At 45.8% G+C, this 23,734-nt stretch overlaps 1 protein-coding gene across 2 annotated transcripts in view; it reads right to left on the bottom strand.

Moving 5' to 3' along the window:
- The window catches only part of LOC142560756 (deubiquitinating protein VCPIP1-like), a 72,137-nt gene that overhangs the window by 20,943 nt on the left and 27,460 nt on the right, over positions 1-23,734 (bottom strand). The window contains exons 6-10 of one of the 2 annotated variants that reach the window (XM_075673076.1): positions 21,813-22,022; positions 20,370-20,457; positions 16,683-16,826; positions 12,627-12,760; positions 10,831-11,042 (exon numbers count right to left, since the gene is read on the bottom strand). In XM_075673076.1, coding sequence (XP_075529191.1) covers positions 10,831-11,042; positions 12,627-12,760; positions 16,683-16,826; positions 20,370-20,457; positions 21,813-22,022 — 788 coding nt within the window. The remainder of the gene's footprint in view (positions 1-10,830; positions 11,043-12,626; positions 12,761-16,682; positions 16,827-20,369; positions 20,458-21,812; positions 22,023-23,734) is intronic. The other variant, XM_075673077.1, reaches the window with a different exon arrangement.

Here is a 23,734-nt window from a genome sequence, read left to right as displayed (position 1 = left end):
GAAAAATTCATATCATCCAGAAATTCCTACTAGCCGTGGTCGTATCATCAAAATTCCACTGTATATACTTAAATGTTCCCATGTACAGTCACCGACTGTTTATTCGAACCTCACGGGGACTGCGGAAATGTCCGAATAAACAGGTGCCCGAAAAAGCCAGATTAAGAAAACAAAAATAAAACCCTTTATTTCCATGCAGTTATTCGGGCTCGGCAGTAGGCTTGAAGAAATCGTGAATGCCGTTGCACACTGTTCCATTTACACGCAATCAGATAAGCCTGAATCTCGGAGAGGGTCGTACAGTCACTATAGGTGGCTGAAAGCACAGTCGCTGCTTGTACACGCTCCGCATGCGACGGCAGCGTAGCACATGGTGCGTCATCTTCCGACTCGGAGTCATCGTCCGGCAGTACAGCAGAAACCTGACGAATGATCTCGCCGTCGTCGAGTTCTGCGCATGTCAGTACAGCAGTGTCAGTACCTGTGAAACTGTCAAATGAGACGGTGTCCGGAATGGCAATGCAACCACTGCGCAGGTCTCAGCAGAACATTTTCCGCGTCAACAGGAAGCACATCGAAAGGCGACAAATCCTAGGCCTCCCCGCACCCGCTTGCTGGCATTCCCCAGCACAGTCTGCGCAGGCACTGTCGATGCCATTGTGCCCCAACCACTGGCACGCGTCGGCAAGCTTCAGCGCGCGCCGACAAGCGAACGCTTCGCTTCGCGTTAGTCGGAGGAAGAGGGCACGCAACCACTGGAGCGAAGCTCCGACGCGCGCCAAAGCTCGCTCCTCGGCTGCGGCGCACTGTTGCTGGACTATTTTGTCTTCATCCGTCAAAGCCCGGCCTAAAACAGCCTGCTGTCAACTAAGCTTGAAACAATAAGTTAGTGATCTGTATGCGCTTTTAGGTATAAAAAACACGTTTGAATAATGAATATACGCCTGCCGTAACAGTTTTTTATTTTTGAAGTAAAAATAGTGCACAAAATATCAACATCAGCGCTCGCGAGTCGTCTGCCTGCAAAATCGCTTTGCAAACACCTGCATGACGATGCCATATCATATAAAAAACTGTTGTACAATTTCATTTTTTGGTAGCTCATTGCACAGCCAACTATGTAAGAATCAGGCGTGCAAAGTATCACTGAAAAAATCTGTGTTGGAAATATTGTCACGTAGTAGTGATGGTAAATGAATAGTGCAGACTCAATCGCAACAATAGCGGCGAGCAATGTCGGCAATCGTCGAAAATCTCGTCTGCGTCAGTCGTCGGAAGTTACAGCCTATTCGCTGGTGCCCGCGCGCCTTCCAAAAACAACTATACAGTTCATTTCGCGTATGCAATCAGATTAACAGGGTTCGTCGACAACAGACAGAACCATCGATAACATTCGCTAAACTTCCGATACCTTCAGGCGCATCCTGCACCGAGCGTTAACGTTTAACATTTTTTAGCCGGTGAAATACGGTAACCAGATACAGATAAAGCATCCGTGTCAATATAATTATGCTTGTTGGTGCATGAAAGGAACGTGAAAAAGTGGGTTCTGAGAAAATCAGCAAAACAGAATTGAAACACCTATAGCACTCACAAAGCAAAAAAATCTAGAATAGCTAAAATTTATGTAATTCGTAGCTTGTCTCCCCCCGATTCTTGATTGTGTTAAATCTAACCCATGGACCACCTCCATTATTCTGGGTTGTTTTGATGCATCAACACCGCATCTTGAGGCCTTCACATTGAGTGTACTGCTACAAAACATTTTCACAGTGTAAGGGCCATGTTCTATTGCAACTGGTTTCCACATGTCAAGTTTGTCTTCCTTTACATTAATGAGGCGACATACCGTCAGATAATACAAGCTTGAGAATTGGAAGGCTTTAATAGGGGTCTTTTGTTGCCCTTTGCCAAGTTGTACTATTGAAGCGCTTATTCGAATGTATGGGAGCAGCTCATTTGCGTAGTATAAGAAATATATAAACAGGTTATTTTCACAATTTATACACTTCGTCACCACAAAAAAACATTGTTTTATTGTTTTCAGCCTGCTATGATGTTTTGACTGAGAAAGATATATTCAATTTGTTCTGCGAGGCACACAATAATTGCTGTGGCATATTTTATTGCACAACACTGGATACAGTAGCTAACCATTATTATTACTCAGACGAAATTAATAGCACAATGCGTATGATCAGACACATGGCATATTATTATTGCACTTTCTTAATTCCTGCCCTTTTTTTTTAATTGCACAAAAGCTACTGCACTGAAATAGTATACTGCTACATACCTAACAGCACAATATTATACTATAATAATCAATCATTGAAATGTTTATTGTAGTGCCCAAGAACAGCTGGAGAGCCTTTGTACTGGTGCACTTAACGAGCACTATGCGAGACAAAATGTACAGAAAACATGAATGTGGTAGACAAAAAAATGTAAGATAGAGAAACAAATAAGGAAAAAAGGCAGACAGGAAAGGTAAACAGGAGTTAATCCTATGTGATTATCTACAGATACACAAAACACAGGAAACAAACTCTGAAGTATGTTTTGGAGTCGAGTCTTATACAGCACAATCTTGCAACAAGGCCAGGCAATGAATGTTGAATGCTACCTGGTATACTGTTGCGGCACGAACAAATGCATATGATCAAGAAGCTTTAGGGAATGCATAATGTCATGGACCACCTTATACAGCAACAAAAGGTGTGATTAAGTTTTGAATCTAGAGGTGTGAGTTGAAGGATATTTGAGAAGGCTCAACTGTGGTCGCCAGAATGGCAAAACTGGTGCTTTAAGATAGATATCAATTCATTCTGGATGCGTTCAATGAGGTAAGAATTAGATTTGCTCGTTGCAACCCTTCCTACAGAGGCATACTCCAGTAGTTGGAGGCACACAGCATAATTTCAGAAACACAACATGTGAGTGGAAATCATGCAATATACGAAAGGCAATTCCAAGAGCGTGAAGAGCATGTTGTTTAATTATCTATGCGAGGAGAAGCTAAGCATTTTGTCAAAGTACACACCAAGATCTTTCATTTCCTCGACCCTAAGGAGTGGAGCATCGCGTAGGGTGTATCAAAATTTCACATCGTGCGTTTTCTGCATATAACTTAATGTCATAGTATTGGAAGCATTTAGGAGTGCTTATTGTTTCTGCACCAGTTTGAGAGTGAAAAAATGTCTTTTTGGAAGTCGATGCAGTGGTGAACACTGTTCACAGTCTCAAATAGGTTTAAGTTGTCGGCACACAAAGTCATGCTGTTCATTTATTAAAATGCTTTTAGCACTAACAGAAAGCAAGGAATCCAATATCGATTCAAACACTTTTGACGCACTGCAGAGGATAGATATAGGTCGGCAGTTAGTAACTGCACATCTAGCACCTGATTTGTGCATGGGCAATGTCCATGCTACCTTCAGAGTGCTAGAAAAGGTACTAAACTTTAGGGAACTATTGAAGATGTTTGTGAGAACAGGGAACAAGTACCGTATTTACACCATTGTAAGTCGACCCCTTTTTTTTAAATTTGAAAGTCTGAAGTTGGGGGGTCGACTTACAATCGAAACCAAAACATGGCCCGTCAAAAAAAGCGATACCAACTGGAGCTACAACGTAGTTACAATTTTATGTTTGTTCTACGGCCCTACCCATATCTTTTCGCTATCCCTCGTGTTTGTTCGCTTTTCGGAAGGGTTTTTCAACATTTTTGAGAGTCTTACAGTGCATGTAACACTCATGGGGGAGTGTCGATAGTTGATGGAAGCACCGCTGTTCTTATTTGCGGCGGCACCCTCAGAACGGCGGTGCTTGCGGGGAGTATCGGTAGTTCATGAAAGAACAGACACCGCTCGCGAGTTTCACTTTCTCTGTTTAAAGGCATTAGTATTGGTTTGACGCGTTCCACTTGACTGCCGGCTACGTGCTACTTCTATGCTTCCCCAGTCGTCATGAGTGCTCCTGGCCCACTAATCGTTAGGCACTCGTTCACAGCAGCGTTCAAGAGGGCTGCCATCCTTTACGCCAAAGAAACAAATCACTGCGCAGCGGGCCGCAATTTCGATGTTTCTAAACGGGTGGTGCAAGAGTGGCGACTGCAGCGAAGCGAAATTTTCACCTGTGTGACGGCAAGTGAGAAATTTCCCACGTGCCGAAGTATGGACGCTTTCCGGAGCTGTAGGCTAAGCTTGCGGCGTACGTCACTGAAATGCATGATCGGTCCCTGCCAGTGAAGTGCGACGTGGTCATGAAATAAGCCCGGACCTCCGCCTTAATTTTAAGGTTCTGCTCCGCCATGAGTACGAGTGGCTGGCGGCAGAAGACTGCGAAATTACGCCAACCGGACCTGTCAAAAGAGCCTCCCTGATGGCTGCGTGTGGTTGGGTGCATTTGGCGTGGGCTGCTGTTCTGCGAGATGTCCTGGTGCGGTCGTTTGCCAAATTTGAAATTTCGCTGGACCACGACGCGCTGTGGGACCGCAACAACGATGACGATGGCAGCACTAGTGAAGACGTGTAGTCCAGTGGCCATGTCAGCTACTAATAAATTTTCGCTATCAAATGCGCCCTCGGGTATGCTCTCTTATTTATTTTTTTCCGGTCAAGCGATATGGGGGGGTCGACTTACATTCGAGTCGACTTACAATCGTGTAAATACGGTATGCTTCCATACGTCTTAAACCTTTCAGATGCCACTTTATCCCATTGATTGAAAAGTTGCTTTCGCGCAATCTCTTGCATTTTCAGAATCGTAGAAAGTGTACAGCTGCCGAAAATATTAAGAATTTTCAATTGTTTAGCGAATTTTGTCAAGTTTACAAAATTTCAACTCCATGTGAAAACTCACTACAGGAACGCAAAATATGAGAAGAAGTACTATTTCGTGTTTTGAAAAGCTTGAGAAACACTCATCCAGCCACTTGAAAATTATGCCTGGTGCATGATATTGTAAAAAACAATGAAAGAAGTGAATCCGCTACATACAACATACTGACACAGAGTAAAAACACCCAGCCGTCTACCTTCCCACTCATTTTGCTAAAACATTCTGCACGTTATTCAAAATTGCAGCACAGTTCCAATAATAAATGTTTCAAGATGTATGAAACACATTTTAAATACCATAACTTTCATCAGTGCTTTTGCTATTGATGCACTCTCCTGCTTTGCACAATTGTGTAGAAAGCGTCTCAAAGGGCTCTCTGGAAGAAATACCATCAACACCACAAGAAAGGGGAGGTTTAAGGCACTTCATACACTTGAAAACAAGGTTTTCATTGACTGATGGTGTACACACTGTGCCAGACTGAGAAGGAAGCTTACTTGAAGCATATTTCACACCATATAGCAAACAGAAATGTTCTGCAAAGGCATCAGCAGTATTCGAGACAACACCACCACTTTCATGAAGAAGATGTACATCTTTGGCACTTTTTTTAGAAGAGTGAGAGCGCACAAAGCTCCAGAAATATCTTGAATTATGTGTCACGCTGGCTTCAACATGATCAATATGGTCGTAGTGATGATTCTAATAATAATAATAATAATAATAATAATAATAATAATAATAATAATAATAATAATCTTAGTGGTAACTTGGCACTCTATAGACTAAAAAGGCTGATGCCTGTATGTTAGAGCATCTGATAACCAGCCATCTAGAGGAGGAATTTGCAAGATGCAGACGACACCTCCTACCCCTCCACGTGCACACACACACACACACTTGCTCAATAACACAGCACGGCACACACGCACACATTCAACGGGTGCACAACACACAGGAGTGCCAATTCAGTCTGGTTCCAAGGAAGGAGAATCCAAATGGCCAAGGGGGGTGGAGAGAAAGCTCTGTATGCCAGATATAATGATGGAGTCGTGGTGTCGGGCCATAGAGGCACGATGAGGGCTTGGGCTGTGCTGAACACATGTTCAGACGAACTGAAGAAAGATTAGTGCTGTTCAGAGAGCCGTCAAGCCCCCTGCAGTATAGACTAGTGCGATGTTGCGCTGGTATTGCAGGGTGTGCTACTTGAGGGGTTTGAGGCAATCCTCGTAGGCTGGCGTGAGCTTGTGACAACCAAAAAGACGAGAGTAGAGGGTGCGTGTTGTCCGGCGCTGAACAAACTTAGGTTTGTTAGCGTCACGAGTTTGGTACGGGAACTATACTGATGAGCAGTACTCAAGTTGTGACAGAATGACAGAAGCGTAGAGTGCTTGGAAAACCTTACGTCATCAGGGAAGGGAGACACGGGACACAAACCCAAGAATGGGCCAATGCTTAGATACAGTGCTGGTGACATATGCGGAAAAGTTGAGAGAAGAGCTAAATGTTACACCCAGAATGGGAAGGGCCCGAACCGTCTTTACAGAGGTGCCTCCATGGAAGTAGGTTGGACGTGCAGCAGTTGTGTTGTGGCTGATACGCATGGCAGCACTTTTCGCAGTGCTACTACAAAGTTTGTTATTGTAGGCCCAGTCGTTCACCTTTAAGGAATGTATTTATTGCAAGCACATATGCTATGCATCGGCATATTGTTGTTGTGGAAGTGTTAACTTGTTAATCAAACACATTCTGCACAGATGCATTAGTAACTTAGTTTTTAGTAGATCTTTGTCCTGACTACAATTTATAGTATCGCAGCAAGAAAAATTTTAGTAGAAGCTGAAGGGATTCCAGCAGTTTAAGCATACCGACTGCACTCACACAATGCACTCACACCAGCTACACTTTCCATAAACAAAAAGTGAGATAAAAAATCAATTACACTTTCACTGACTCTGTACTTGCTGCTTCTGAAGCAGGCATCGAAGCAATCATGGTATACGCTGCTACATGCATAGATCTTGCATGATGCAGGTCCTGCTATGCACTGAACACGGGGCACACGTTGCAAACAGATTTCTTTTTGCAGTGCTCAAGTATAAGGACACACTGAATCAAACATGACTGCGTTGTCACGTATGCTTCAGTGCGTCAGTGTTCTTGATTGCTACACGAGCGATTTATCTCCAACTAGCCCAAAAGACGGATGCACTTGAAAGAAGTGAGTGAAGGAGCACAGTGAACTTGTACTGAACTTGATTCACATGCCGAATAGAAGAGCGTAGCGTCAGCTGGAACGGGCTGCACGGCTGATAATGTAAGTAATTCCCATAGTTCGGCTACTAGTGTCTTTCGCTTTCGGAAGTTATCTTTGCCACTGGAAACAGCACAGAACTTGCCCGTTAAACTTGAGTCACCCGACACCACACGAAACACGCCGCGGTTGACCACCCCAAGTTCCACACGGTTCATTCACCACATCACACATCACACGACGTCAGGCGTGCCATATTTTAAATCAATGCAGCACCAAACGGACCTAAAAATTAATTTCCTTCGACAGAGTTTCTCAGCTGCATTCCTTCACTCGCCAGTTACAAACTCAATGGACGCGCCAGGCCTACGCGTAACGTAAACAACATCGGCGATAGGAGAGTGCTGATTGTCCAGACTTCGGAGCTCGTAAACATGTCTCCATTCGTTTTGAGCACAACAAAATACACATACAACAAGCACAGACGCTGCGACAATCGTGATTCGGTTGGCTGTTTTAGCAGACAATCGTACCGAGCCTGGAGGAACCCAGTGGGCAGGTTGGATTAGTCAGCGTCGTTCGAAGTCGCTTCGGATCCACGTCGCGCTGCCACAACCCACGGTCGTCGGACGGTCGGTCGTGTCGTTGTCGGCCTACTATTACTACACTGTCTTTCAGGAACACTGTCGCGCGCGTCGTGCATCCAAAGAACTCGGACGACCGTTGGCGTCGGCACCTTCGCACGGTCGGCCATCATAGGCATAGCAGCCGGAGGATTCGCAGCCTCTCATTGGTGCACGCCAGCACAGCGTCGCCTCGCGTCGGCAAACTTCTAGCATCGGCAGTAGACATAAGCGCTACGCGTCGTCACGCTTCGCCGTGTTCCCGACCGACGCTTTTGACGCTTTGGCACGTGCCGAAGCTTTCCGACGCGTGCCAGTGGTTGGGGCATTAGACACTTGACGCAATGTTTCCGAATGCCGCGTTGGATCACCGGAACCTCGACACAGCACACAAACCAGACACCCACCATGCCAACACCAGTAGCGCAAACAAAAAACATGGCCTACTCGCAGCGTCAGGCACGAAGAAACAAATCAGCTGCTGGATTGTCTTGACGTGGCTTACTAAGCTGAAACCAGAACTGCTGTAGAGCCACTCTATTGAACCAGGCAGAAACGATGATGATGAGTGGGGATTTGCAGTAGCGCCACTTCGTGGGGCAGCAAGGAGGCTCCGTTCAAAACAAAAATGGCGTTCAGCAAGTCGAACCGTGCACCGGCCAGAGTCGGTGCATGGTGCTCCCGATTGAGTTGGCTCAAGGAGTGTCCGAAAAATCAGACGAGAGGTTGCAAGTGTCCGAACTTTCAGCAGTTATACATTATGGTCTATGGGGAGAATGGCGGCGCCGCGAAGCAGACCGAATAATCGAGCATGTCCGAATTTTTGGAGTCCGGAAAATCAATCGGCGACTGTACCATACAGTGCATGTGTGACATGATCATATATTACAGTCAAACCTCATTATAACAAAATAATGGATATACCAAAGCAAATGCAATTCCACTTGATATTCGCATATAAATATATCAACTTAAATCCTCGTTAACAAATTAAAATTGTTCTGCCAATCAATATAACGAAGATTTGTCACTGAAGTACATTTGTCAGGACCAGACTTCAGGACCAGACTGTTGCGTGCCAAGCATGCCACTTTGCACGAGATTTGACACTCATTTGGTGTGGTAGTTGACTTTCACGTCGAATGCACTGTCCAGCAACACAGTGACAGGTCTTTGTCACTGCCACACATTTGACACTCGTAACTAGGGGTGTCCGAATACTGGAATGTTTGATGTCCAATTAAATAGTGAATATCTGAATTGAATATCAAATGTTCAATCTTTCGAATATTGGTACCTTTGGTGAATGACCTGGCCATTGTCAGTGCCTGGACGCTTGTAACGTTTGCGCATTGCGCAATATCTTTCGGGACAAGGTTCCACCAGGTTGACCAGACCGATTGAAACGATTAACAGTATGTGAACGGAGGGAACAAAAAAAGCAATGGCTGTAGGATGCACGAAAGCTTGTGTGAAGTTCGGGCCAATTAGCCACTAGAAGGAATGCCGATAGGAAGTGGATATGCAAGTTCAGCATTCACGCATGCACATTCATGCAGTTGGCAGCTTTCTACCCACACGAAAGCACACAGATGAACTTCACATGCGCGCTCGAAGTAGTCGCTGGCTGGTCGACTGCAGACCCCAATGCTACTTCAACAGACGTGAAGTGACCCATACGCACGATCTCGTCTCCAGTCATGATGAGCCACCCATGGGCAACATTGGCAACAAGCTATCCACGACGGTTTACGGGTCCTTATCACATCGGCCAGTGGAGAATTTTCGTCCCTGCCACACCGCCACGGTGGAAATGGTGCTGCTGGAGGTTCCGTACAAAGTCCAAGTGCGACAAGATCGCGCCTCGCACGCCATTTGCTGTGGGCGCGAGGAAAAACATGCGAGGGCGAGCCGAGAGGGATGGTGGCTTGATGCACGTCATACTCCCATGTTCCCAATGTTGGAGATGATGTGATCGGGAGCAGACTAAGAAGGGGGTGTAGGCGAGTGCGTGCTGGAGGCTCCTTCCTGCTCCTTCTAAGCTGGATAAAAAAGGAGGGTGGGTGCTGCTCTGCTTGCTCCAGTTCGGTCTCGGCTTCCTGGATTTCCTTGATTGTCATTTTTATGGCACATGACATTACAGTAGCTTGTGGCACATTGAACTTTCGCCTTGAGCTCGAGTTTGATCGAAAATTGTCCATGGAAGTGAGAGATCTTGTTCGAAATAATCGTTTCATGGTTTTCGGAGTTCAAATTCGGGAGAGGTTTTTCTCTATTCAAATACACAGGACTTCACCGGGGCCAGCAGAGCAGTTCGAATTATCCGTCAATTTGAATTAAAAGAGATTTCGAATTGTCAAGGTTTCACTGTACTGCGTGCCTCATAATGATATCATGGTTTTGGCATCTAGAACCTGTGGAGATGCACGACTCATGCATCCCCTGATATATTGTTTTCTCGCATAGCTCCGGTCTCCTGTAATCCGGCTTCGCCGTGTGGCTTGGTGCCTGCGGCAGTCGGTGTGGTTGAAGCGCATTGCAAGTGTGGCTCTGCCAACGCCACCTAACGGCGGGGTTACTTAGGCGCAAGAAGGAGAAGGGTCTTTCGCTCGGAATCGGCAAGCGGCGGGGACGTTCTGCGCAACGTTCCATGCTTCTGCGAGGCAGTCTCGCGAGGCCTACCCAGGGAATGGATGAACACGGTCGTTCTAACGCACCAGCGTTCGCGTGACCATACGCGCAAACGATTAGGCATTGGTGTCCGGCATGGGGCGAACATATTCGCTTGTTTTCCGGTCGCGGTGAGTCGGACTTTCGCGATATGTCGCGCGCCCATTGGCATGTTTTGTGGATAGCAACTAAGCTAGCAGGCATTAGTCTATGAAAGGTGTAATAAATGCCAAGAGCACGGGTGAGAACCCAACAAACCCCAGAATTTACTTAATTTTTAGGTTTGTCGGTCCAGTGACCCACCATGAGATTTCTCACATGAGTGACCCACCATTTTTTCTCACCCGCCCAAGAGCACGGGTGAGGACCCAACAAACCCCAGAATTTACTTAATCTTTAGGTTTGTCGGTCCAGTGACCCGCCATAGTGGATATCACTCACCTTGTAGCCTTTGATAATGAACTTGGAGGCTGTGGTAGAGGAGCTCGATGGTGTGGTGAGAGGTCCATGGGGTGAACGGCAGCGTCCACCTCCCCCGGCCTCTCCGTCACTGCCATCTGTCCGGTCTTCTTCCATTGAATCCTCGGGCAGGCGTGTCTGCTCCAGGATCTGGTCCACCACTTGCTGCAACAGGCGCTCTGAGCCAAATACGCCTGCGAGGTTGATGATCGAAAATGCCACAAGTCTTTGACAACAGTATTACAAATTTAGAGCTGGTTAATCATAACCTCTACTAGACTCTTTCGTGAAACAGATTTGTGGATTTACATGCTTGAGCTAAAAATCAAAATTGATTGGTGTTGTGTGCAAACAAGACAAAAAAAATACAGTACAGTCAACTTTCATTATTTCAACCCTGGCAGTACCGACAAAACTGATTGAATTATCCGGAGGGTCGAATTAAACAAAATGCAAAGTGCCTCGAATGGCCAGTCGCACGGCAATTTTGCGGTGTATTTGCGGGCTTCTTTCACGCTCAAAAAAACACTTATGGAGCATGTGTTGAGCAGCAGAAAGCTGCACCGGGAGCTTTTCATGTTGCTCTACAATTTTCTCATTGACGCTTTTCATGTAATTACAGTAATTGAGAAGTTGACTAATTAAGACTAATTATGTAATTAGGCAGGATGTAAAAAATTATCCAAGTATCTCCAAGCAATGGTGAACAGCATTACCTTGGTTCCATCCAGCTATGTGGCATTTGCACACATATATTTTTGAAATTTGGCTCAAGTTATGTGATACACCATGTATGCATAGTAGTGCTATGGCTTAGCGTGAAATTTCCAACAAGATTTTGCAACTATTCTATATAGTTTGGGTGTAGCTTGCCCTGTAGTTTTGGGGTGGCCAGCGAATAGTGTAATTACTAGGCTTTGCTAGTTTTGGTTTCAATAAGGCTCCGGCGATATGGCTGATGACCATGTTAATGGCGCATTTAAAAAATTAAGAAAAAAAAACTTTTCTGCTATACTTGGTGGCTGAATTAGCTCAGGATCATGGGGGCAGAATACAAATTAACAAACGGCATACTGTAAGGTGTCCGAAATTTCAGCTGTACTTGTCAGACAGCCATTGGCGATGCCACAAAGCTATCTGAATAATTGAACACATCCAAATTATAGGTGTCCGGTTTGCCACACAGCTTCTAATTCTAATGCACCCCAAAATATAGAATGCACCTAGTTTTTATGGTTTCAAAGTTAAGAAACAATGTGCAGCCATATGTAACGTGTCCACAATTTTATAAGAAAGAAGCAACATGCCTCCAAATTTTGCAATCAGAGAAAGATGAAACCTATGCAATTTACTTTTCACAGAAGACCAAATTTATTCACATTTAATCGTCTTCCTTGTCAGACAGCTGTTTATTGCTGTCTGTGGACCACATTTTATCCTCCAGGCATCTGATATTTCACATTTTTTGAATGAGACAACCGCTAACAGGATGGTAGCTCACGTGTTGACTAACAACTTCGCCAGCTTGCCCTGTGATGCTCACAAGTCTCCAAAATGCCAGAAACAATGCGACAAGACTACTTTGAATACTAGCTCAATATGTAAAATCACTAAACCTTTGAATGAGCTTTTGTAATGAATGTAACATGTCCTTGTCTTTGCCGTCACCAACATAGGCGAAAAATTGTTCTGTTGCCAAATCTTGCGATGACAATGAACATGATGCTGGCTCTGACAGTTGGTTGTCACCATGCCAAGACCACAAGCACAGTACCCACCAGGAAAGTGTTTGTTGACCACCTCGGAGGCGACCGTGTACACGTTGCTGTTGAGTGCAGCGTCACTTTCATGCTGGAACCAGAACACCGTGTCTTTGACCACCTTGTCATTCCACTCAAGGGACACCGTGATCCTGTGAGGGAAACAATGAAACAGACAAGAGTTCAAAGATACACTAACTGGTTTTTGTTAAGATTGTTCAAATACCACAACTTTCGAATACGAATCGAATATGAATACCGTATAGTGCGGAATATAGGTAGAGGTTTTTTCCAAAAAATATTACTAAAAGGTCACCCTTCGACTTATATACCGGCCCTTGGCACAACATGAATAGTCGTCTGGCAACATGTCGGAGCGCAGACCTTTCGGCATCTGCATCGTTATCGCCTCCTTGGTGACCGACGCGGACGCGGCCTACGCAGTTGGACCGACGCCATCTTCCCTTTTTGTGCAGCGATCATTCCTGGTGTTGCTAGTTTCCCGACAACCCGCAAAATGAGTACGGGTACTCGACGTCAGTTCACCGCGGCGTTTAAGAAGAAAGTCATCGAATATGCTGAAATGCATGGGAACATGTCTGCCCAGCGGCAATTCGGCGTGTCGGAAAAAAGCGTCCGGTACTGGCGAACGCAGAAAGTCAAGCTGTCTGCCTGCAACGCGCGGAAGACGTCCTTTCGCGGTCACCGCGCGGTGCACCCGGAGCTCGAAGATAAGGTGGCGGATTTCGTCCGCGAGCATCGTGCCAGATCTTTGCCAGCGACAGCGGAACTCATCCGCATCAAAGCTATTGAGATCGCCCGAGAATCCGGACTGCCCAAGGAACAATTCAAGGGCTCCATTTATTGGGTTCGTCGCTTCATGCAACGCAAGGGATTTGCACTTCGACGGCGCACATCAATCTGCCAGAAGCTGCCAGAGGCATACGAGGACAAGCTGGTCGAATTCCAGCGCTATGTTATCCGTCTCCGGCAGCAGAATGGCTACATATTGGGACAGATCGGCAACGCTGATGAAACGCCGGTGTGGTTCGACATGCCGTCGCCCACCACAGTGTGCGAATGCGGCGCAAAAGAAGTCAAGCTTCTTTCCACGGGGAACGAGCATTCGCGCTTCACGGTGATGCTCGCGTGTACTGCAGACGGCAGAAAGCTGCCCCCGTACATAATATTCAAGAGGAAGACGCTGCCGAAAGAGGCTTTCCCGCGGGATGTTGTCATTCGCGTGAATGAAAAGGGCTATATGGACGAGGCCCTCATGCTCAATTGGATTAAGACCGTCTGGAATCGGCAACCTGGCGCACTCCTGCGGTGTCCGAGCATGCTCGTCTTGGATGCCTTTCGCGGGCACTTGACCGCAGGTGTGAAGCAGGCACTCCGCGACGGGAGGACGGAACTCGCCGTCATTCTGGGAGGCATGACCTCAACACTTCAGCCACTGGACGTCGTGCTCAACAAGCCCTTTAAAGACTGCGTCCGTGAACAATATAATCAGTGGATGGCCGGCGACAACCCGACGACCCCAACCGGCCGGCTGCGCAGGCCGCCTCTCGCCACTGTGGCCACATGGGTGTCGCAGGCTTGGCGCTCGCTGCCCGATGATATGGTGGTGCGGGCATTCAAGAAGTGCTGCATTAGCAACTCCTTGGACGGCACCGAGGATGACATGTTGTGGGACGCAGCCAGCGAAAAGCAGTCGTCTTCGGACGAAAGTTCAGACAGCTCAGTCGAATGAGCAGGTGACGACTCTGGCGGCCCCACTAAATAAAACAAAGTTTTGTGCCTTGTAATTTTTATGTTGACTTCTTTGCTTCAATGTAAGGGGGTCGACCTATATTCCGCCTCGACCTATATTCCGCATTATACAGTACTTAGCTTCTATTATTGAATCACATATCAAATAATGATATGCACAAGCATTTATTAGTAAGTTTGGCTATCTTAGCATGTTCCAACATCGCAATTGGATTTTCAATGGTAAAAAAAACATTATTTCGCTCATATTAATTTGAAATATTGAGTAATTCCCACTAGCTGTCTGTTATCGCCAACTTGTGCATTATTATACAACTTCAGATGCCTGAAAACTCGGAGGCATTTGACTCTGAGGCAGCTGTCCGTCATCGCATTTGCTGCCAAGCGATAAGCTCAGATTGGGGGTGGCGTTGTGCACCCTTGCTGCATGCAAACACGCGCCTCTTGCTACAGGGAAGTTAGATTTCCTGCATGGCTTAGATGTGCAGTGGCTAAGTGTGCTTTACAGGCAACATTTCACCAGCTGCACGAAATTATCACGATATTCAGCACAAAATCACACACATTCTTAGATTAGATAGAAGGAAATGCTAAGAACTATGTTTGTTCCCACACATCCAGCTGTACATTTGATTTGTTTCAAATGTTCATATCCAACCGAATATTAAAGAATTTCCTAATGCCTAGTTTAAAAAACTAGGCTGAACATGAACAAAAAACTGAACATGAATATTAAAAATATAATGTTCAATAATATTCTACATTTTCCCATAATCGCACACCCCTAGTTTTTGTCCAACATGGTCAATGGCACAGACGACAGGACAGAGATTTCTCTGTCCACACTATATCTCTGCACTGTTGCTTGTGATGCCCGCGTCTCTGCATTGCCATCTGCACCGTTCGCATCTGTCAGAACAATGTCTATAGTTCGATGCACTGGTGCAGCCAATGTAACCATACGTGGCCAATGCAGTCCCACGTGTCCGACGTCGAGATGGCTCTTGTTCCATGTGAGTGTTCATCACACCGACCCACAATGCAAGGTGCAGAGAAGAAAGGTACCCACTCCACTTCGCCCAGGATCGCAGAGGGCCGTTTAAAGCGGCACACGGGTTGGGGATCGTTCAGTGCATGCTCCGAAGAGAGCAGCCACCATCGCCCACGTCGAAGCATAGAGGAGACAAAATTAGGTTATTGGCGTAGCATGGCCGGCCACAAGCGACGCACGCTGCAGGAGCAAGAGGTGCGCTCTAAAATTCACTCGCGAAACGTAGCACAATTTGCTGTGACATTGGTTTCCGCTGTACTCTCGCAGCTGCACCAGCTGCACACTGCGGAGTTCCACTGTATGTACAGGTGATGTCCAACACATATCCCAATGATGCTTTCCTTCGAGTAACAGCCCTGAATTTCAACGGCTATGTTTATGGTACTGCAAGCGCCAATAAACGTCACAGCCACCATGTATTAGACATTGCCTGATGCCGCTTCTCGGCAGAACACCTCATAGAGAAAGAGCGTAGCCTCTAAGATGTAACATGAGAAAAGTAAGAAAAAAAGAAAGAAAGAAGAAACACACAGCGCTGCGTTTGCATTGTTATCTTGAAGGTCTTGAGAGACGGAGAGAACCAACCTGCAACAGAGGCATTGGCCTTGCCTGGCCAGGCTCAAACTCGTCTCTCTCCAGTTAGGCCAAAACAAAGGCCTGCAGATGGAAAGAGCCAAGCTGCGCGGCTTGCGCAACACCAGTGTCACCAACGTGCTCCCATGCACTAGCGATTTCCCCATCCACGATTATGCGGAGTATGAATTATCGGTGGCGGTGCGGATTTCAGTGTGGATTAGCGGGATGCGTTACATATTGCTTTCAACATACTGTTGATGTTCCTATGGCAGCACAACCCAGACGAAAGACAAGAGGAAGTACACGATACGAGCGCAGCGATATTGCGCTCGTATAGTGTACTTCCTCTTGTCTTTCGTCTGGGTTGCGCTGCTCACCCGTAGGAACAAGTTCAGTCACCAACTCACCCAGCTTGTGCGTTAATTCAACACATTGTTGGACGGATTGCGGCAGCTACTTCGAATTACCCAAAATTTCAAATTATCAAGTTGTGAATTAATGAGCTTTTACTGCAACAAAATTGTACGTGTTTTTATGTTGAATGTGATCTGTTACCATCATGTTTGAATGAATGGGCAATAGAACACTGATGAAGTGCAAGCATGTCGCCTGGTTTTGTAGTCTTAAAGCAGCAAAAAAAGAGACAGAGAAAGAAAGGCAGCTATCCCACTTACTGCAGGGGCAGCGTATCATACTCCTTGCCGTCCCAGAAGTGTTTGAAGCCGCAGCTGCAGTACTTGGAGTTGGACGGCGTGCGGGTGCGATCTCCGTTCCGGAGCTCCAAGGATCCGTCGCCACGGAGATGCCGGACATGGGTGCTGGTGGCACACAACAGAGCACCTTGAGACTAATCTAGTTGAGCATCACTAGTGCCTTGTGCAAAATATAACCGACACAAATTTCAACTGGCCAAGTAAAACTACACTGGTATGCCAAATCTACTGGAACAACATTTGAAAGGCGACTGTGACAGACTTCTTTTTTTCAATGACCCTTCGAGAGCCACATCTATTGTACACTAAACTATTGTGAAAGGAAAAAAAAAAAAAAACGTGATCTGCGTTACAATAATAAATCTCACAGACATGAAAGTTTTGAAGTTTATTGTTCCAAACATGTACATACTCACGGAATGGAATGCAAGAGCGAAATTTTAAGGAGACCACCGAAAAAGCACAGTTACTGAATTACAGTGAGTACTCTACATGCATGTTTCACAATGGGATAACTGCAGTTTAATGTTGCTCCCACCTCCCAGGCTACAGCACAGTGGTACAATTATGATTACATTTTAAGCACCTTAATCAGGTCAAACAAATTAATACTCATTATGCAAAATTCACATGCACACTCAATCAAAACAAATTTATGTACTGCAGAATCTATGAAAATGTTGAATACAGTCAACGAGAAATGTTTCGAACACCCAACTTATTGTACATTTTCACGCTCCCTAGGCAGTTCGAAAAAACGTCTCTGCAGCCTCAAAACACCGCTAAGTAGTTTGATCTGCAGCCGGCAGTAGCATAGGCAAAAAACACAATGTTGTATGGCTTTACTGGCTACACAAGCTGCCTGGAACTTCAATGTTTTCTCAGATCCCACAGTCCACAAGGTTCTGTGGTCTCCTTCATTCTTTGAATAGAACACCCAACTGGCTCTCGTTATAGTCATATCTTCTTACAACGAACCCAACATTAACGAATTTCTCAAATTTACAAATACTTTAAAAATCCCCCCAGATTGCCTATATTTTCAATGCAAAAATATGTCAGAACTAAGAATTTCAATACAGCGCATATTTCAGAATAACGCACATAGTTTATTTTTCCCTTTATAACCAAGGAACATCAGTATTACGAATTCGACTAAAAGTAACCAGCACCGCAACTCTCTCACGAACCAGAAACTACGAGTGCAGTAGCTATCCTCATCACTCTGTCACACTAGCTATCATCATCACCATGTCAAGTGCCAACTGCTCCCCCCCCCCCCCCAAACTTCACCAAGAACTTCACGACAAAGGTTTGACGATGTTCGCACGAGATCCAACAATGAATGAAGCTAGCGACGGCGCCATGAAGAAACAAAAGCAGTTTTTGCTGGAGGACAAATTGGACGTATTGCAGGAAATCAAAGCAGGGAAAAAGCAAATCGACATGTGCAGACAGCGTGGCATCGCCCCATCGACCGTCGCGACCATTTTGAAAGGCCGAAACAAGATTGTCAAGCTTCACCGGGAATCGCAACTCGATTTTACGAGAAAACCGCTGTGACTGGGAAACTTTCAAAATGTGGACCAAGCTGTTCTCACGTGGTTCAAAGATGCCAGACTGCAAAACGTTCCCATGTCTGGCCCGATGCTGCAAGAAGAAGCCTGCGAATTTGCCAATGCACTTGAAATAACTGGGTTCGACGCCAGTGCGGGTTGGCTTTTTCGTTTTCGTCAAAGGAACGGAATAACTTGGCGGGTATTCTCGGGCGAGGTAAAGGCTGCTGACAGAGAAGGCGCAGATTCCTGGTGCAATGGTTGTTTGCTAGAAATGGCTGAATCGTACTCCGAAGACTATATTTTCAACGCAGATGAGACCGCATGTTTTTATCAGCATGTTTTTGCCAGACCGGACGATGCACTTCAAAGGGCAGCAGTGCAAAGGAGGGAAGAAGTCACATATTCGCGTGACAGTCCTGCTCTGCTGCAATGCAAGAGGCATGAAGAAAATTAAACCACTCGTCATCAACAAGTACGCGAAGCTTCGCTGCATGAAAAAATGTCATGTTATCGTACGACTACTGCGCCAACAAACGAGCCTGGATGACCAGAGAACTCTTTTCCAAGTGGCTCATCAAACTCGACGACCAAATGAGGAGGGATGACCAAAGAATTCTACTGGTTGTCGACAACTGTTTTGCTCACATTGTGAATGTTCGCTTGACGCACGTTTGCTTGGAGTTTCTGCCGCCAAACAACACGTCCTTGCTGCCACCCCCAGGCCAGGGCATAATAAAAAGTGTGATAGCAGAATTTCATAAGTGCCTTGTGCAGCGATTGATTATCAAACTCCGCCTAAAGCAGCCGACGGCAATCAATATTCGTCAGGCAGTGGAAATGCTCACAGGAGCTTGGTGGAACTTGAAGGCGTCCACTATTAGCAACTGCTGGCGAAAAGCAGGGCTTTTCAAAGCGCCTGTGCAGCTTGAAGATGACCTGGAGATGACCGAGGTGACCCAAGAGACCTGTGGACCGAGGTTGCGGAACTGCTGCTCGCCGTCTCTTCCTTCAACGACTACGTGGAGAGCGACAGCGCAGCACTAATGGTGGTGGACCTGACAATTGAAAAGATTTTAAACTGCTTTTGCGACGTCTCCAGTGATGATGACCCGAAGGAAGACGACTGTGGGTCATCGAACACGGAAGATGAAATCGTGTCAAACACTGGTGTTTTAGTGCACATGAACAAAGTCCACACTTTCATGGCTCAATGCACTGACATACCCGGTGAGGTATTGCGCAAAGTGGAAGGTGTAGGCGCATTCATAATCGGTCATGCGTGCTGCATGCGCCAGAAGACAATCACTGATCTCTTCAAATAAAGCAGCTTTGAAGTGAGTGAAACATTTTTATTTGAGAGTATGCTTGTCTGCACACGTGCCTGCTGCCAAGGTATGTCATTTTCATTCCTAGATTTGTCCACTGGCTTATAACCTCAAGTTTTTCACTACAACGATATTTCAAAATAACAAACAATTTTCGGCAGTCCAGCGTGATTCGTTATATCAAGATTTTACTGTACTTCAACTGGCACGAGCCCAAGCATTCGCTACATTGTATGGAGTAGACAAGACACAGCACAGACTGCCAGGTTGCTTCTGCATGCTGCATGTGAGGGATTCCACCGAGGTCAAACGCGAAGTGTACAGCAGGACTGAAGGATGCGTGAGCTTCATACTGCAGGTTTAAGAATGAACAAGCGGGCAGGACAGAAAGTTGTAGATGACATGATTTTGAGCGTTGTCCGTGCCTTCGTTCTTTTTTTTCATTGTTTGTGCACATCTTGTGCAGTCCACAGTATGAACAAATGCAGAGTGTTGCATTTTTCCTTGAGACAGACCCGCATTTCAAGCATCTTAGTGCGATCTAAATGCTGGCTTGAGGGCAATAATGACCAGCAGAATTCGCCACGAGACATCGACACCCCTCTTCTTTGGGTAATCAGTGTCGCCCGCAGGTGTGTGGAGGCGCATGACCCCCTTGGAAAGTGACAGTGAAAGGCAGAGAAAATACTTGCCACAAGGTGCCCAGTCAAACATTTCTTAAATGCCGAGAGGGTACAATGCAACCAGCAAGCCAAGTAACCAACCTTTTGCACCAGGTACAGTGTTCCAGCGTGTTCTTTGCAATCACTGGCACCAGTTCATCCTTCTCCCGGTTGTACCAGCAAGTGATGCCTGTGAAAAGACAAAGGGGCACTGCAATTATTCTTGGCATGGCAGAAAGCTGAGCTAGTTCATACCTGCCGATTGCAACGACAGTGAAAAATCCTGTGGACATGCCGAAGAGGGGGGGGGAAGGAATAGCATGCATTCTCTTTTTTTTATTTGTCCTGAGCACAAACATTTTATGATACGTACACACTTTAGTAACAATAATTAGTGTCCCTGTACACAGCGAGTCATATCCAAGAACACTAATGATGGTTAAAGCCACCGGAACCTGGTAAGTACCACTACCACCGGAGCATGCACAGGCAACACTGTGCTGCTGTCGCCAAATTTAGTCCGATGCGTCTCTCCGACACAGCTCGGAGAGACGAATCGTGGATTAATTCCAACCATCTGAAATTCCATGCAACCAAAGCTGGGTAAACAAGTGTTTTCACAGTCTGCCCCCGTCAGAATTTGGCAGCCGGAGTTGGGCATCGAACCCACCAACTTGTGCTCAGCAGGATATCAGCCACTGCAGCGATGCCCAGACGCACAAAAAGCACATCTATCCAGTTGGTACACCTCCAGTCCTGTCTGTACTGTTTGAGGTACATTCATCTGTACTGTTTGCCATGTTTGCGAAGACACAACAGCCTTTGCAATTTCAACAAGAACAAATATCACCATATTAAGAGGACCTTGCATTATCTTCTGAACATGGTAAATAAACTCATCCAGTCACTGACCTATGCTCTTAAAAGACAGTTGAGCACATATTATTGCTGTGCGCGCGACAGAGAGACTATAAGTTCGCTCAAAACAATGTGCACTCTTTCCTTAAACTTCAGAAGTTCCTGCCTCTTCAAGGTGATGTGACTAAAATAGTGCCGCCAGCAGAAGTAATACCATGAAGTTCATGATCGATAACGTAGTGCCGACACCTGGTGATGGTCGCACTACATGGCTTTTGCAACGAAGTGCAAACTTAGGCCAGCTGTTGCACCCCTGGACTACAAAAGAAACAGCACACAGGAACACAAAAAGGGCAGATGACACACCGCGCTATGAGGCTCAGCTCCCGCCGGTGGCAAGTTACCTATTCGTCCACTTTCATTACCCTATTTCTTATTATCTCTGCATTTCAATTAAAACCCCAGCTAAGTGCCCCTACAGTTTCCCAGGATTCATGCTGCGATTAACAACAATCAGGTCCCTCGGTTCTCTTCGGTTCCCCTCCTCCTTCCCAACAGCAGGTGACAAACACAAGCGTTGCGTGTGCTGCCAGCTGTTGACCTGTCCCTCGCGTGCTGTCTGTTTCTGCACCCGAGGGTTTCGCGGGCGGGCCACAGCAAATCGGTCGTCACCCAAGAAGCACGCACCATACTGCCGGAAGGTATAGAGCTTTTCAGGCAGCGGGGTCTTGACGCTATCGTGCAGTGTTGTGTAGAGCAGTCCCCCCGGCCGGAACCACTCGGGCGACACGTGGTGCTCACAGACTGCGTTGCACGTCAGGCAGCGGTAAAGGCGCCGTTCCGCCAGAGCCTTCTGCGTTGCCCGCACCACCAGCGAAGGGTGGATGCCCACCACACCTGCAGAAGAAGCGTAGGGGAAATGCTGGTACCAGGGAAGTTCTGCCAACACACACTTACAAACATTTTACACCCTATGAAGGTTTACCTTGTCAAATGACAATAATTGTCATCGATCTGGTGTGAACCTCCTTTGTTTACCACTCCGAGTGATTGATTCATGGGCTTCAACGTCCCAAAGCAACACGGGGTATGACGAGCGACACAGTGGGGAGTTCGGGATAAATTTAACCACCTGGAATTCTTTAATGTGCAACTAAATCTTACTACAGAAGTGCATTTCGTCTCCAACAAAATGCACTGCTGCAGCCGGGAATCAAATTTGTGAACTCGTGTTCAGCAACATAACAGGTGAAGATGCTCAAATTTCTACCCCTGACATTCGTCTTCCCCACAGAACTCCAGTACTCCTTACGTTAAGCTTTACAGCATAATACACAGGTGATGGTGTGAGTAGGTGTCATAGTAACCCGTAACGACGAGAGATGGCACATGTGTTCTCATACTAGTGCCACCTGATGGTGAAGATAACTCGAACACTAGAAGAACTCTATTCCTCCTCTTCATCTTTGGGACATCAGCACACGTGGAGTGACTGCACAATTGTTGGTGCATCTTGTGAGACTCTCCTGCAGAAGGCTTCTCATACTGATTGCAGTGCGGCGCTGGCATGGGCAAATAAAATCACTCGAACACTTTTGTTAATAGAACTGCACCACTGGCGTAGCCAGAAATTACAATAGGGGGCGGGGGGGAGGGGGCTCACGCTCAAGAGGAAGCTTTAGTTCGGGTGCTCCTATCAAAATACATGAGGAAGGTGAATTCGTTTTTCTTGGCAACCACTACACCAAATTTGACGAGGTTTGTTGCATTGAAAGGAAACGCTTCAATTCTAATGACTGATGGTTTCTAATTTTTCATTTAGATTGTCAATTCTTTATTAAAAATGGACAAAAATAGCAAATTTTCAGGAAATGAAACTATCAAGTTTAAAACTCTGTAACTCAACAATAAAAATGATATCACGATTCTGTGAATTGCACCTAATAGTACATCTACAGCGGACAAAATTGATATGTTACACATGAATCTAAAAAAATGCAGTATTATGGAAATGCGGCTTTTGCAGAACCATTGTACACAACGTAACCAATTCCCGTAAGATACAAACTGACATACCAAATTTGTCAGCTTTGACTGTTATAGTAGATGCCGTTTACAGAACCGCGATATCTATTCTTGATGCAGAGCTATTAGTTAGGTAAACACGTGTTTCTATTTTTTTTTGAAATTTTGAATTTTTCAAAATATTTTAAACTTCAGGCCCTAAATCCGAATTCCACTTCCAACAGACACTAAATTCAACTTTATATCTCAAATGCAACAAATTTCATTAAAAGAGATCCAGAGGTTATCTCACAAAAGCGTTCCTGCGTTTTACAAGCATCTGAATAGATCGCGTCGGAGTTGTGCCCGAGCTAATTCCTCTTAAAGAATTTGTCGAGGGATCAAATACATGAACAATAGCCGCATTGCCATTGCCAAAGATGCTGCAAACGAATTCTTGAACGCTATGCACTGTCAAAACAAGTAATATGATTAGTTTTTTTTAAATAAAAGAATATACTCTTGTGTGCCAAAAATTGTACCCAAAGTAACTGATATCAATGCTTCCATGTTTTTGTCTATATAATAAGTAAAGAAAATATCAC

This window comes from Dermacentor variabilis, chromosome 10 (assembly GCF_050947875.1).
Source record: "Dermacentor variabilis isolate Ectoservices chromosome 10, ASM5094787v1, whole genome shotgun sequence".
In the NCBI taxonomy this organism is placed as follows: Eukaryota; Metazoa; Arthropoda; class Arachnida; order Ixodida; family Ixodidae; genus Dermacentor; species Dermacentor variabilis.
This window is presented reverse-complemented; position numbering and strand designations above follow the sequence as displayed.